Source organism: Microplitis demolitor, chromosome 5 (genome assembly GCF_026212275.2).
Source record: "Microplitis demolitor isolate Queensland-Clemson2020A chromosome 5, iyMicDemo2.1a, whole genome shotgun sequence".
In the NCBI taxonomy this organism is placed as follows: Eukaryota; Metazoa; Arthropoda; class Insecta; order Hymenoptera; family Braconidae; genus Microplitis; species Microplitis demolitor.
In genome coordinates, this window is record NC_068549.1 from 4,449,101 (window position 1) to 4,465,500 (window position 16,400).

The 16,400-nt window shown below is 28.4% G+C and overlaps 1 protein-coding gene across 1 annotated transcript in view; it reads left to right on the forward strand.

Annotated features, from left to right (window-relative positions):
• The window catches only part of LOC103579580 (myb-like protein P), an 89,647-nt gene extending 74,012 nt beyond the window's left edge, over positions 1-15,635 (forward strand). The window contains exons 3-9 of the mRNA XM_008561012.3: positions 5,689-6,094; positions 6,944-7,831; positions 7,927-8,106; positions 10,875-11,016; positions 12,317-12,447; positions 12,539-12,606; positions 13,785-15,635. Coding sequence (XP_008559234.1) covers positions 5,689-6,094; positions 6,944-7,831; positions 7,927-8,106; positions 10,875-11,016; positions 12,317-12,447; positions 12,539-12,606; positions 13,785-13,962 — 1,993 coding nt within the window. The 3' untranslated portion in view covers positions 13,963-15,635. The remainder of the gene's footprint in view (positions 1-5,688; positions 6,095-6,943; positions 7,832-7,926; positions 8,107-10,874; positions 11,017-12,316; positions 12,448-12,538; positions 12,607-13,784) is intronic.
• Positions 15,636-16,400: the final 765 nt, after the last annotated feature.

Consider the following 16,400-nt stretch of genomic DNA (forward strand, 5'->3'; position numbering starts at 1 on the left):
TTTGTTGGCTGCATGCTATTTTCAGGGATTCATCTCAAGTTGGAATGGCAGAGAATAAACTGCAGCTGCCATTACTTCTCTCTCACTCACTCTCTCTCTCTTTTACTCTCTTCCATATGTTTAAGACAAGAGTCTAAGTGGGTATAGGTCAGTTATATCATCAAGATCTCATAACATTGCCTTACAATCGTAATATATATGTTCTCTATATAATATCGTGCGATATTTTTATTTCAATTCTACTATTGTTTATTCACCCTCAAAATATGTGTGTGTGTGTGTATTTTATAAATATATATAAATCAAAACCTTTGTCCTCGTCTCATATTTTTACTTGGATAGTATCAATTGCTTTTATTCGATATAAAATTTCCTAATGTCATATCAGATATTATTTTCTAGAGATTGATTTTTTTTCTTCAGATGAATGCGCGTGGGAAAATTTTAATTTATTTTTTATTGGTAAAATTATTAAACGTAAAATAAATAAATAAATGGCTGAAAGATATTTTATTTGAATATCTTGGAAAACTTCTATTTTATTTTATTAATAGAACAATTGCTTTGATTGTTCTATTAATAAAATAGCTTTTATTTCAAAAATATAAAAAAAAATTTGTCTATGTTTTTCCTCGAGAAATTAGGGTTGGTATAGTACTAAATTCTTAAGGGGAAGTTATGTTATGAACAGCACAGAATGACGTCCCTCTGTTTTAAGCAGCAATATTAGTAGTATGATGATATGTAGAGACATAAATAAAACACTTGGACGCTATTTTAAGATTTATATATATATATATATATATATATATATATGTATATAATGTCAACTTGACTTTTGATCCGCAACCTGCTCAACAATTGCCTGATTAAGAGTTATTTTGAGTTCGTTGACTTAAAAAAAAAAATAACAACTTTTTCTTTAATCGTATTTATAGTTATAAAGAAGATAAATTGATAACACGGCTGCTTGTTTTAATATTATTTCCCCGACATATATTAATACAATATTGTAAATATTTATATCCAAAGCTTCTCTGTAGCTAAACTGATCCGAATTATATGATTTTGTGTATGTTTTAAAATACACTGTAAATAAAAAACTGGTGTAAGTCCACGCTGGTGTTAAAGTTATCGATGTTAAATTTAGTCCCGAAAACGGGGTAAAATAACACTAGTGGTGTTAAAATTTTTCCGATGTTAAGCGGTGTTCAAAAAAATAGTTATTTTATTTTTGAGGCAGAAATGGAACTGAATTTTAAATACAAAACAAATTTTGATTTTTCCAAAAATTTATGATACGATTTACCAACTAATGGAGAAATCCAAAAAAAATTTGTCCGTAATTAAATATTAATGCTATTGTATAAAATACGGGAAACAGATTTTTATAATTCAAGTCTTTTTGGAAACTAAATCAGCGAGAAAATAAAATGAAACTATCGATAACTAATTGATCATTTTTAAATCAGTTATTTGCCTTAAGGAAAACATCATAGTTATAATATATATAATTATTATATTGTTCCTAAATATTTAATTTGATAAGTGATCAAAAATTTACGCAATTCGTTTTGTAGATTTTAGAATACTTATAATCACACCCTCATAGTCCGATCGAAGTTAATTTACTCCATATTTACACTGTTTTAACAGCACTACAGTACAAATTAACATAAAACGCTCATAAATTAGCTGAAGTAACCCTAATTATTGACATCATAAAAAGTATGTCAAACATTATAATTTATTTATTCAAACCATTGACCAAATTTAGTACATAGTAAATACCAAAAATTTTGAATCATCATGTAAAAGTATTAATTAATGACGTGATGATTTTTTTGTCTGATGAACTATAAAAAATGTACACACTAAAATTATTTTATTAAAATATTATTTAAAACCGAACTCATGTATCATCGCCATAGACAAGAATACCACATATGCGTGGCAACAGCGTATAGTAATGTATTGATTTCAAGCCATAGTAAATATATATTTCCTGCATGACAACTTGTGCAATTATTAATTTTTATAAGACCTCATGAAATTTCTTTAATTGTAAGCTTACAAATCGCGTGACCCTTATCATTTCACTTGGAATTTACATCACAATGCAATATTATAATAATAATGCATTGCAAAACATAAAACATGCATTGCATAGCTCTTCTCAAATTATTATGAATCTTTTGATCTTTTTTTTTTTATTTTATCAGGTGTTTTTTTTTTTCAACACCACAACATATCACTTTCCTTATTATATATATATATATATATATATATATATATATATATCTCGTAAAGAAATAAATTGTTAAAAAAAACGTTGACTATTCTAATCTTCAAAACGTAACCCAACGATGACCTTTTTGAAAATGTTTTTCAAACTTTTGAAAGTTAAAAAGAAAAATCAATAATCGACTAAATGCTATTAAAATATGATCAAAGAAAACAGTTCAGAAATAGTTAAAAATCAGCTTTTTCTGGATGTATTTTGCCCTGAAAAATGATAAAATTTACCATTTTTAATGGACTCGAAAAAGGTTAACAGAAGAGCCTAAGATGATTATTTATAGTATTAAGTCAATTGTTTTTTTCATTCTACAACCAAGTGTATACACAAAGAAAAAAAAATTGTTTTCTGAACTATGAAAAATATAGTTCAATGAAACCTCCACTATCACCCTCAGTTCAGATAACTAATATATAGTTGTAAATGTACGATGATATCATAGCTGTTTTAACTGTGTTATAGTTCAATGAACAATGACAATAACGAACGTAACTAAGTCAAAAGTGCTACTCTTATTACAAAAAAATAATGAAGAAAAATCCTTAATTGAATTCGTCGACGACTTAAATGATGCTAAATTAATTAAATTATAATTGTGCAATTGCTGAAACATTTGTGATTCTGCTGAAGTATAAGTTCTGAGGAATAATATTAAATAGTTACCATAACAAAACAAATGCTTAGTTAAAACTACTACTTTCAAATAGTTTCGGGCACTATGATATAGTTGAAGAAACTAGAAATATTAGTTAAGATAACTATTTTTTCATTCCCATCCCTTTTTAGTTACCACAACCATGCACTTTTTTCTCAGTGTAGTCAAAACTACAAACTTGCCAAATAACATTGAAATGCCATGAACAATCTATAGATGTTTAACACACCGTGAAACGTGTTTTAAGTTACTACAAAAAAACTATAATTTTTTTTATTGTTTTAGACATGGAGCACATTTAGTATATGTTAAAATAATACACTTGTAACCCACTTGGTTTTAGAGTGAATTCTCTGCATTTTCAGAAGTTCAAAAAAAGTTCATTGCTGTGTCATGTTTTGAAATTTAGAATAGTCAACGTTTTTTCGACTATTTTTTTTTTTTATACGAGTACATAACTCTTTTTTATCACCTGCACTGAAAATTGACATTCCTGTCGGGTTTATAGGGAAGAGAGTCGTTCTTTTCTTTTATGAGAAAATACATGATAAAAATTAGCGCATGCGCCATTCTTTCCTCAAACAGAGGCAAAAACTGAAGCTTTAGGTGCAGGTTTGGTGAAAAATCATGTACACACCACGGAGGAAGTTAGAATGTCCCAATCCCCGTGTTTGAAGGCAATTACACACGCGGGTTGGAATGTACATGCCACTTTCCTCCCTCAGTGTGTAATGTACTATTATTTGTAATATTTATTTTAAAGATAAAGTACTTAAAGTACTAGGTAATTACCATTAAAATTCATAAAGTTATCTATGGCAATTGCTTTATTTTAAAAATTAAAAATAATTTCATGTCTGAAGATAATAAATTCATAGCAACATTTTTTTTCATCATTTCCGATACATCCTTTTGTATAACAAAAAAGTTGTATTTCCTTATCAAGATGAAAAAAAATCCACTATATATATTATTTGCACTATCAGAGTCGAATAAATAATACATAGTATGTGATCATATATAAGGGTATTGATTTAGAGCAATGAACTTGTCATTTTTTTTTAATTAGCATATTAATCTATAACGATAATAAGTAACTTTCTGATTGGTCGTTAGACATAAACATGATTTTTTAAAAATGAATATAACTGGCCTGATTATAACACGACTACTTACATCACTATTATACATGTTCTAACCTTTGACACACTAGAAGATGCTCACGCTACACCCTAAAAGTTTTTATTCTTATTGCAGAGATGTTATAAAGCCCCTTAATATAACGTCTTTCTAGTAAACAAGTCCAAAGCCTTTGTCTCTTACCCTTCTATTTCTTTGCTTCACCATACGTTATAAATATATACCTCATGTTTAGTGTAATTTACTCTCTTCCCCTTCACTTTCCACCCACACCGTCTTTTATGTGAACCATATTACTTTTACACGGTATATTCGCACGATGAACCGCAAGCTATTACATATTAATTTATCATTATAATGAAACTATCATCTATTATTTAGAATATAAAATGATAGTATAATTTTTTATGAATTATTTATATACAGTGCAAAATAACTCCAAAAAACTACATCGTTAAAAATTTTCCTTTTAATTTAGAATAAATTTCTTTGAGTTAACAAGTTGAAAAAAAATGGACATATCAAACTTCAAAATTTGAGACGAAGTCGAACTTTATCAATTCCTTAATATAAATAGAAATACGAATATGAAAAAATTACAGGATGGAACTAGAAGACGAAATGAAAAATTTTCATGGATTATTCTAGAAAATCATATGTTTCTTATTGAATTTCTCAAATACGAAAAAGGTGGTCAGAATTTTATGTACCTGAAGTTCGGAATGTTTCTCGCGCAACGAAAATGAAAAAAATTTATGTAATTTGACAAGGAGTAGTTGGGGGAGACCTGAAATTTTTGGCTGAAGTGCGAAAACATTCCTGAAATCTAGATTCAGTGGATTTTTTTCTTTTTCATCAGAATTTTTCAATTTTCAAGACATTTTTTCATGAGTTGCATCAGTAAAAAGATCGAAAATTTCGAAATTTAAGTACTGAAAAAAAATTCAATTTGAGTCGCAGAAATGACAAAAATTGAAAATTTTTCACTAGTTCTTATCGATATGAAAGTTTGGCAAAAGTTTGAAATTTTCTAAAATTTTGAAGTTCTACATGTCGGACTTTTTTTGAATATTTTTGGATCCAATTTTTTCACACAGGGGTATTGAATTTTCATTAAAGATTATGCTTTGATTTTCTAAAATATTTGAACAAATCGATATTCATGTGAAATTAATAAATTTTATTAAATTTTCGTGACAATTATCTTTGAAAATCCTAAATATTATAACAGTGCATATTTTATATTAGTAAATGATGGAATAGCTTGAGAAATTAGCAGACCAATTCCCAATGTCTGGGTATATAATTCGGTTTTCGTTGTCCGTAATATCATTACCGGGTACACATGCAATTTTCCTCTACCGCTGAGGATTTCTGCTGGAGGCAACTCCAAACTCCATTTACCTGCCCTCTAAGATTGAACTGGTTTAAAATTTATTTTTTATTTGTTAAATTGTATAATTATCTTTAAGGATATTTTGATGTTAATTCATACAATAATGAAGATTCAAAATAATTTAAAAACAATTATGATAATTTTTTATTTTAAAAAGTAAAGATGAGTTTTAAATTTATTAAAAAATTATAATTTCAGTGGTGTCGCAGTATCATGTGGAGAATGCAGCAGCAGTGGTACGAGCGATATAACCGAACCAGGATCACCGTGCAGCACAAGTAGTGACGAAGGTGTTGCGATTAATGGTAAAGCGAGTCCACTGCCATCACTGACCAAACTGGCACCGCAGAGTTCGACTCTGTTAAATGGGACCAGGCCCCAGTGGCCCTGGACCCCGCCACTTGCAGCCACTGCCTGCTCAACCTTCAAAAGACTCAATAGTGAACCCGAAGTAGGAACACTGCCAAAAGTTGCTGCCGCTGATCCAATAGTACGCAGCACTAAGACCTCTAATAAACTTCAAAATAATCAACATCATCAACACGAATCGCAGGGAAAGATAACTGAGTACTTTAAGACTCAGATAAAACCACAGCAATTTAAAGTATATACTTTTTAATATGTCTATTAGGTGATCGGTTCAGTGAACAAACTCGAGCAGGAAATTTGAAAATTTTTATTTTTGTATTAATTCTGTACCAGTGGATGCATTTTACGAAATTTAAGTCTTCTACTTGAGTATAAAAAAATTTGTTCAAAAAACATTCCTGATAGTGAATTTCCGAAATCGAGATAATTTTGAATTTTTAGTTGAGCATTTTTGTGACTTTAAAATAAGAAGTGGGAAAAATTTTCAACTAATGTGGAGTTTTCTAGCGGAGTTCATAATTAGTTACAATTTCTCGCTTTGTGTACTATTTTTGAAAGAGTCAAAAACTGATCTTAGCAAAAAGTTCTGATAAAAGTAAAAAAATGTTCATAAATATTTTTTAAAATTAATTTTACTTTTTTTTTTGCTTCATACCTGAACAGTTATTGCAAGAATAGTAAATGTTCATCAATTCCTAATTAATTTCTTTTTTTTTTTATATTCTTCAAACCCAAAAAACGCTCAGGAAAAGCCTTCACCAGTTGAAAATTGTTCACTTTATAATTTTTTTAAATTTCCAACAATGTTCAACTTAAAGTTCAGAACTATCTCAATTTTGGAAGTTCACTGTCATGAACGTTTTTTGAACAATTTTGGAAGGAATTTTTTTTACACGGGTAGTTCTATTGTTTATAAAATAGACCATAATTTAGATATTCAACTTTTGAGCCGAATGTATATAAATGTAAATCTATATGTAAACCCAAATAATCATTCGTTCACTGTCTCGATCACTCGATATATTTTTTTTACTTAAAAAAGAATCTTGTAAGAATTTATTAAATAAAATTGTAAATTTTTCAGTCGAAGAAAAATTCATCAGACATGTCTGTAATGGTAGCAAAAAATTCTCCGGAATTCCGTCGACCTCTCACAGTCCAACGTAATAAAGGAGGCATAGCAAAGTACCTGGGTGTGGTTACGCCGAACAGTAGATCTGTCGTTAATGACTGGGATGTTAAATCAATTTCAATTTCGTCATCACAGTCGGCAAACAAAAAATTATCATCAGTAACACCAAGAGTCAGTGTAATGAAATTAGACAAAATTTTTGTTAACAAAACATTACCCAGCTTGCCAATATCAAGCGACGTACTGTCGAGTATTCCTGGACGTAAGATATCGTCACTAAGACTGACCGGAGAAGCGAGTCCTAAACCTAGTGGAGAATCACCACCTTCTACACCAACACCGACTTTGGAAGCCAGTGAATTAAACGTTGACTTTGATAAAAAAATTTCAAAACCAATAGTCAATGATAACAACAAAAATTTAACCAGTACATGTACTAATATTAATAATAATTGTAACAACAATAATAATAATTGTAGTAACAATAACAATAACAACAATACCAACAACAACAACAATAATAATAGTAATCAAGGACTCAGTTTTTTGCGATTCTCGCAGTCCGGTTTATTTGGAACTAGAGAAAGTAAAGTTGAACCGGCTACTGTCAGTTCAATGAAAGAGGACGATGATGAAGAAGAAGAGGAAGAAGAAGATTCCTCGAGAAGTAGTGAATCGAAACCTTCGAGCTCACCGATTCTTTCCACGCCGACTACCATAAGATTTCCAGCCCGAGTACCGACCAAAAATGGGGCGCGAGCTACCGACAGCGGAATCTGTAGATGGGACAAGTGCGAGGCCAACTTTGAATGCAGCAGCGCTTTCTTTGAACACTTACAAGTAATTAAAGAAGCCTTTAATTTAAAAATTAATTACTGAATATTGTTATTTAATTTATATGTATATATGTTTTTTTTTATTACTTGTAATTACAGACGGCGCACATCAACACACAAACTGGCGGAGATAATTTTGTTTGCAATTGGCAGGGTTGTAAAGTTCAAGGCAGAACTTCCTGTTCAAGAAGATGGTTAGAGAGGCATGTTCTTTCTCATGGTGGGAATAAACCGTTTAGGTGCATCGTCGACGGATGCGGCAACAGATTTAGCTCACAGGTATATTGACATGTCTTTTTATTTGTTTTGCTGAAAAACTCAATCAGGTTAAGTTTTGTTGTTTATTTCAATAAAATTGCTACGTAGAGATGGAAAGTGTTGAAGAATTTTTAAAATTCATTGACAAGCGAAAATTCGGAAATTTTTTGAATATTTAACCGCCTAAAAATTTTAGACAATGAGGAAGTTTAAATTTAAAAAATTGCAAATTAAAAATATGGCTCGGAATCTACAAGAAAAAGATCTATTTACAAATAAATAGAGATATATTAAATACTCACATTAATTTTTCAAGACTTTTAATAAAAATATTTTTTCTCGTACTGAGAAACCCGAAAATTAAATACTGTGGCAACTCTATTGAAAATAAATCATATTTATAAGGTTATTTTTAAATTAATAAATTTATATTCATTTATCAATAAGTCGAAATAGCAGTTATCTGTTTTCAACTATTGAGCATATCATAAAATTAAAATGCATCATTTAATTTTGAATATACGGTAAATATTTAATTGGTAAAACGATCAATAGTAGATTGCAATTTTCTTATAAATAATTTATTGTTGTTTAAAATGAAACAATATACCGACAAATAAAAATGAATATAAATGTATGACAATAACATAAATATTATATATGTATTGAACTTTACAAAAATAAAACTATGGTGTTATGAAATTGGATCTTAATGACGAAATAACAAAGTCTTCCATTTTAAAACTCTCCATACTTATTTCTGACATTTTTTAAATATTAAAATAATTCATATATATTTGATATATTTATTAAACTATTTATTGCTCCAAAGATTACAAATTATTGACAAAGACCTTGCACCTTCAACCGATGAATAGCCGTTCCGTAACTTACTGACAGAAATCCAATAACCGATGACAGGGGAAAAAAAATATTATCATCTTGTGTCAACCGATAAATATATATCTGATGTCATCAATAGAATTTCTTCAAACTATTTACATAAATTTCGTTGGGATTGTTATCATTTTTTTTGTCTTCACTCTTATCATTTTTTCTCAATTTTTCTGAGAAATTTTTGTTTCATCCAAAATAGCTGTTCGTTTTTTAAAATCATGCTCATAATTCACCTCTGATTCGAAAAAAAAAAAAAATAAATAAATAAAATGAATAACAGTTGAATGATTGCACACCTCTGACGCAAAGTTCCAGTCGTGCTCTATATTCGCTTGACAAAAAATTATATCATTCTCATACACATTATAAAAATATTGTTTTTGCAACACCTGCTTTGAAAGTTCAATTTCCAAGCGCTGTAAGTCGTGTCAGAAGCGCCAAATATATTCAGCCTTGCCTATACATTTTACTTAACCGCACTTGTGCACTAAATAACCTATAACTTTACTATACTTACGTAGTAATAAGATGCCATTTAATTTTACTCTCTATAAGTAACGAAGTGATCTTTCAGTAAACTCGCGATTTTCTTCCGGTCTCGGGAATATTTTGAAAAAAATCGAGAGAAGGTTAAAAGACTAAAAGATCTTTAAAGAACATAGTGTAATATTCTAATATCTACTATTTATTATTTCATTCATCATATCAATATATAAAATATAGTTATAACTATTCAGATTGTAGTTTGTCAATTATTAATATTTTTATGAAAATTAATTTTTAAGTACATTGCTTACTATACACTAACATTAATGAACTGTCGAGTTGACCAGTATGGAAACGGTTTTGCGGCAGAGTTATGAGGCAGTTAACCTTACAAATGACATAAAAAAGGGTCAAACAGAAACAAATCAAAGTGGAAAAAAACACGAGTTTGTAATATTGAAGCAAGTGAAACGCCACCACACGTTGCGACAACGCATTACTTTTTATCGCTTATAATATGTCATGTATACGATAGACAACTTAATATTCCTTAAAAATTTGATTTAAATTAAAATTTTAATTTTTTACTTCTCGAAAATCGAACTTTCATAGCAGGGTTTGTTCGAAATAATGCACCCTACAGGTGGACTAAGAAGCGAACATGACAATCCTGATCGCACTATTCACTTTAAGGTTATACCTACGACTCATAGTGACTACTCCTCATGTCAATTCACCGTAAGCCTTACGCTCATATCGCGACAACACAATTGTCAAATTATTCGCTCCTTAGCCCACATGTTGCATAAACTACTATTACTTTCTCGTCGACAATGAGCTAATGACAAGGGATGATTTGGTTGTAAGTCTTACTGCAATTTGTTTCGCAAATTCGAGTTATTTCCATCGATCACAACCTACATTTAATTCACTTACGAGACTATTGTGCCTGAACAATAGTCAGGACATATATTTAATAATGTGTCCTTTAAATTTTTAAATGATCGACTTGAATTTAAATATTATAAGACGATCAACATTCAGTTTGTCTTCTTTCGTTTAAAGTATATTAATTAAAAATACTTATTAAATTATAGGTGCAAACTTAGAGTTGATTCGTGATACTTCACTGTGTCGAAATACTGTATTCAGCCTTAGGCATTTTTTCTGCTAAGGCATTTTCTACGACAGCCGAATCCATTGTTTGTTGTTTTTATAAAATGAAAAAAAATTGATTTTGAAAAGACGGAATCTTTGCTTGTAATAATAGTCATTTTGAACAAAATATCAATAATTATATGAATAAAATTTAAATTGAAGCTATTGATTAAATTAGTTGGAACAAGGCTTTCCTGGGAAATGCCGTCGTCATCATATCTCATTTAATTTTTTTTTTTTAATTACAGATAGCTTTAGAGAGACACGTTAACAACCATTTCAATCAATTCGAAACAACCAGCAACAGCAGCAGACGAAGTTGTGAAAATGGCGGTAAATTAGTTCGTAGAAATGGAAAGAAATTGAGATACAGGAGGCAGCCGTGGTCAGGTAATTTATTTTTAAATTTAAGGTTGATTATTTAAATATTTTGCAAGTGTAAAAAAAATCATTAAATGTGTTGATAAATTCCCTGATTAAAGAAAATTATTTACTCAGTGACGAATGTATATCTATGTGGTATTAAAATTTAATCCTGTGGGGTCTTTCGGTCTTGGTTCGTCCCGTCGTCGACTTTTGAATTTGATCTGATTTAAAAATTAAATTTGAATTCGAATTCGATCAAGTTGGCGGGACATGGGATTTCCCGAAGCTTAATAATATACAAATACTTAAAAAAAAATTTTTTTAAATAATGAAAAAAAAAATGACTGCAAATTTTTTCATGAATTGCCAATTGTAGTTTTTTATTAATTATAATTACGCTGAATGAATTAGCTAGTAATTTTCAAAAGGGTTCTTCTACTTAAGGAGGTTCGACCGATACTAGTGAGTCAAAGTAGTGTTTGAATTTTTTTGTTTGCTAAATTCTCTTGATAGTTATGAAAATTCATTATTTTAATTTATAATAACATAACGAATTCATAAATTAATATTTATTACTTATTTAATTAAAGAAAGTAATGAAATGACTTGGTTATTTTTGACTCATATGATTCAATAAAAAGATTTGACAACAGCGCGTTCTAACTTCTTACACACGAATATTCAAATTGAAGCGGGAAAATTTATTTCTAATCTTGTCTTTCTTATTAATGTATTTCTATCTTTGTTTTTTCTCTCAGCTGCTTCTGCAACGTTGCCAAACCCTCAATAATATGTATCTCTGTCGATGAACAAGATTAAATAATAAAGTTTAACTTGAATTATTAAAATAATTACAACGGTAACACTATATTATTAAAATCTTATCATATTCCAAAAATATTCAAGTTTATGACATGTGGTTTTTTATTTCTTAAATTTGGGAGGTTAATAATGAAAATAATCGAAAAAATCATGACGGGAGCTTGTCCTCCATAAGAGCATGTGTATAAGAACTTTAAAAACGTCATTTTAAAATTTTTTTTCTAAAAAACTAGACGGTGGATCATATTCAAATTTTGAGAATACATAGATAAAGTACTTCTTTACATGTATACTAAGTTTTAAATCTTAAAGTTGGAAAATCCTTTTTACATTAGATTCGGTCGAACCTCCTTAAGATAAGATTAATTTTATTTCCCGCCAATTTTATTTATACAGCAAAATGATTTTTTTAAAATGATACAATAGCTTTGTTGTGTAATAATAAAAATATTATCAATTAATTATTGTTATTGGGATTTACTTATTTATTTATTCATTATAGCGAGGTTATTTGATTACTTTGACACCGGAGTGATGGAGGGCCTTCAACATAGATTATTAGAATTAGCCAAGTCAAGAACTCAAGGTCAGCTGGCGAGCACACCTGGAAACTCAATGGCCCTAACTAGTCAAGTACGTTTTTAAATAATATTAATTACTGTCACTATAATTATTTAAGCCTTGTAACAAATATCTAACAATTTATAAAAATTAATTATTAAAGGTCTTAGCTAAGAGAGTCGAAACAGATGGAAAAACTAAAGTGTTGTTGCGTTGGTACCCCGAAGACATGTAAGTTTATAATTTAATAAAATGTTTTAAGACATTCTTAGATAGTGCTCTGTCCCCCCACTTTTCAAAAATATCCAATGACTTTCCTCTGTCATAATTGCATTCAAATTTAATTAATTAACTAAATAAATTAAAGCACTCGTTAAACGACAGCGTAGTTGCATCTAATTTTGCTAAAATATCGTGTTCTTAATACCAAAAAGACATAATTCTTTTTTTTTTTCTCAATCGCTTAAAAATGATTTGAAATGAATATTTTGATAATAAACAAAAATTATAACCCAAAAGGCTCATAAATATACATAACCTTTTTTCCTTTTAGGCACAATGATCATTAATGACAACAAGGCCTATAAAAAAAAAGTAAACTGCCATAAAATTAAACCCGCCAATTCAAATTTGAATACACTAATAGAAAAAATTGAAATTTAATTATACTAAAGTTAGCTGATGTCTAATATTTTTTTGACTTTTTTTTTAAAAACAATAAATTATAAAAAAAAAAATATTCAAAAAATTGCACCTGAAGTTTTTTTAATTTTCTACATGCGCATATTTTTAGTTTGTTTTTTTTTTTTTTGCAATTGATTTGTTGGGAAAAAAAAAGAAAATTGTTAATTGTCTGCTAACCAGGATCATGAAATTTTTTTGTGATTTTTGAGAAGCTGTACTTAAGAGGGGTCTAAATTTTTCTATCACACTCAAGCCAACAAACGCTACTATCCTTGTTGCACTTGCGCAGTAAATGGAAACTTTGTCCACATTTTTCTCTTAACCAAATGAACATTTTTGAAAAATGGAAACGTAAGTTGCTAGATTATAGAGCAATGCATCGAGCCTCGTTCTTCTTTATGCGTTTAGAAGTTGTGTTTAAGAGAAAAGCTTGAACAAAAATTGCTATAGACCCTACTGAAGTAAAAAATCCTCGTACCGCGAAGTAAAAGAATTATTTTTAAGCTCTAAGGCCATTGTAGGCCGTTTTGTCATTAATATTTAAAATTTTGTAATTCTAAAGCGATATGTGAATTTAAAAAAATATATCTGCCTTTTTGGTTCTCGAAAGTCATTGAATATTTTTAAAAAAGTGGCAAAGAGGTGAGGGCGCTGTCTAAAAATGGCGTTCATTTGAAATAGAATGATAATAAAATAATAATTAAAAATAAATTGTATTTTTTAAGAACGCCAGACGAATGGGTCCTCGAGTCTGAGGTAATAAGCAAAAAACACATAGACATACGTAAAGCAGCAACTACCTCTATAGACGAGGTAAGTTACGTTTTATATCCCGCCGTACAAGGAGGAACGCCACCTGTAACACGAGTAAAACAGCGCCGAAAACCGGTTAAAAATTCGTGATAATCAAATAAATTTATAAATCAATAAATATATATACACTCATATATATACATATACATAAATCTATATATATATAAGAAGAAAAAAAATGTCTCACGCCTTACGCTAGAGCTAAGACACATCACGTATAGAGAAGCTAAAAAAATTAATTTATGACTGAGTGACAAATATTTTTTTTTTAATTTCATTTATCATGATGACTCATAACTGCCAGATTAATTTGCATTCGACCAATAATGCGAATTAATAATAATATATATATATATTATATATATATAACAAAACAAATAAATTAATGAAAAACTGCTGAGGAACATCAGTGGAACACACAGTGGAGTAAATGGAAGAAAACATCTATTTGGCTGATAATTAAAATAAAATCTATCACGAATTAGCGACATCGACTTTTGAAATTATGATTTAAATCAAGAAGAAGAGGAAGAAGAAGAAAAAGAAGAATCATAAAAATGAAGATTAAATTAACCTGATTATGTTTTAAATCTCATATTCTAAATGTCTAATGGCAATTACATTAGCACTCTAGGGTCCTAACTTATATAATTATTATATAAATTTGGCCTGTAAATAATTATGTGAGATTGAGTGATAATTAATCAATGTAATAGTTAAAATAATTTGATAAATATGTAATTTAAATCGCCTTTAATCATTGATTAAAATTATATGTTTAATCTGTGATTTAATCCATAGCCACAGGTAAGTCTAGAAGTGTTGTATTTGGTCCGAATAAGTGCCTCGCTGTTGGATCGTAAAGGTCGTTAGTATAACTGTCTGTTTAATAAAGTACGTGGGCAGTATAAAGAAAAAAAATGGTTATTAAAAATAATATTTAATGAAATAAATAAATAAAGAAAGAATGAATGAACAAAAGTGCTGCTGAATTTGTTTAAATTATACCAATAATTAAATGTTAATAATTAGCATATAATTATAGTACACAAACAAAATAATCACTCTGGTGGCCTTATGTACCATTTGTTATTCAAAAAAAAATAATGCTAATAATAATAATGATCTTAGACACTTCTAGACTTACCTAATTTTTGTCACTAATTGAGAGGATTTATTTTAAAATTCACTCAGTTTTTACAAAAATTAATCATCTAGGATTTTTTAATTTAATTAATTAAATTATGCAGATTAAAACACAAGTCGTTAATATTTGACGAAAAAAAAAAAATGGAAAAATTGAAACTATGGTTGAGGCTGATTACTGCGATTTTTTTTAATTTAAATTATTAATTTTGTGAAGATTTCTACTCCATTAGTGTTCTCTGATATTTATTTAATTTTTATTTTTAAAAAGTCGTACAGCATAACACAACAGGTATTTGATTATAATTAATATTTAAATTATTTTTTATATATTTTTAAGTTAGACAGAAAATAATAATTTCTTGGCGCGAGAAAAATTTTCATTATGAAATGAAAATTAAAATTTTATTGACTAGAAAAATTTCTGGGCACAAGAAATTTTTTTTTTGGCTTAAAAAAATTGTTTCAAATTTATAATACGATCAGTTTCTTAAAGCAAATAAAAATTTTCTTGGGGCGAGTAAAAATTTTTTGCTTCAAGAAAATTTTTCTTGGCTCAAGAAAAATTTTTATTCTATAGAAAATTTTCGTTTTCAATTTATAATGCAGACAGTCTCTTAGAGCGAATATAAATTTTCTCGGTTCGAGTAAAAATTTTTTGATTCAAGAAATTTTTTCTCACCTCAAAAAATTTCTTTTTAGCTTCATAAAATTATTGTTTAAAATTTTAAATGCAAACAGTTTCTAAACGCAAGTAAAAATTTTTCGCATCAAGAAATCTTTTTTTTCTGTGTATAAATTTTCATATGAAATTTAAGTTTTAAAATTATATTTCACTGCCTAATTTGAAACTTGTGATAAACGTAGTTACCGATAACATTATTTGCTCAATAATAATATTATTTATTAAAAATATATTATTTTGATTTTATATTACATCTATTGAGTTGTTCATTCATTAGTAAGACTAGTTGAAATTTTTTTATTTGACTTTTTTTTTTTTACAAAACAAACTGCCAGTTATGCTGTACGAGTAAATTTTAAAAAAAATGAGCTGATAAATTAACCTTGTAAAAAAGGTGATAAATATATACCAAGGCTGTGTTTAAATTTTTCCACGCCTCAAGCTGGGGTTAAAAACTAATGGACAAAGCATGAGTTAAATACGAATATTTCGTATTTAAACTTGAATCAAGTAACGATCGACGATTGATTATTGGCATGTTATCATTTTATTCAAGAACGTAACCTTTTTTTAAAAATATATAAATATATATATATATATATGAATTAGTAGTAGTAATTAAAGTAATTAATGAATTGAAATATTATTTTATTGTAAATTTAGTAAACAAAGTGCTTACGTTCTTGAACAGATTACG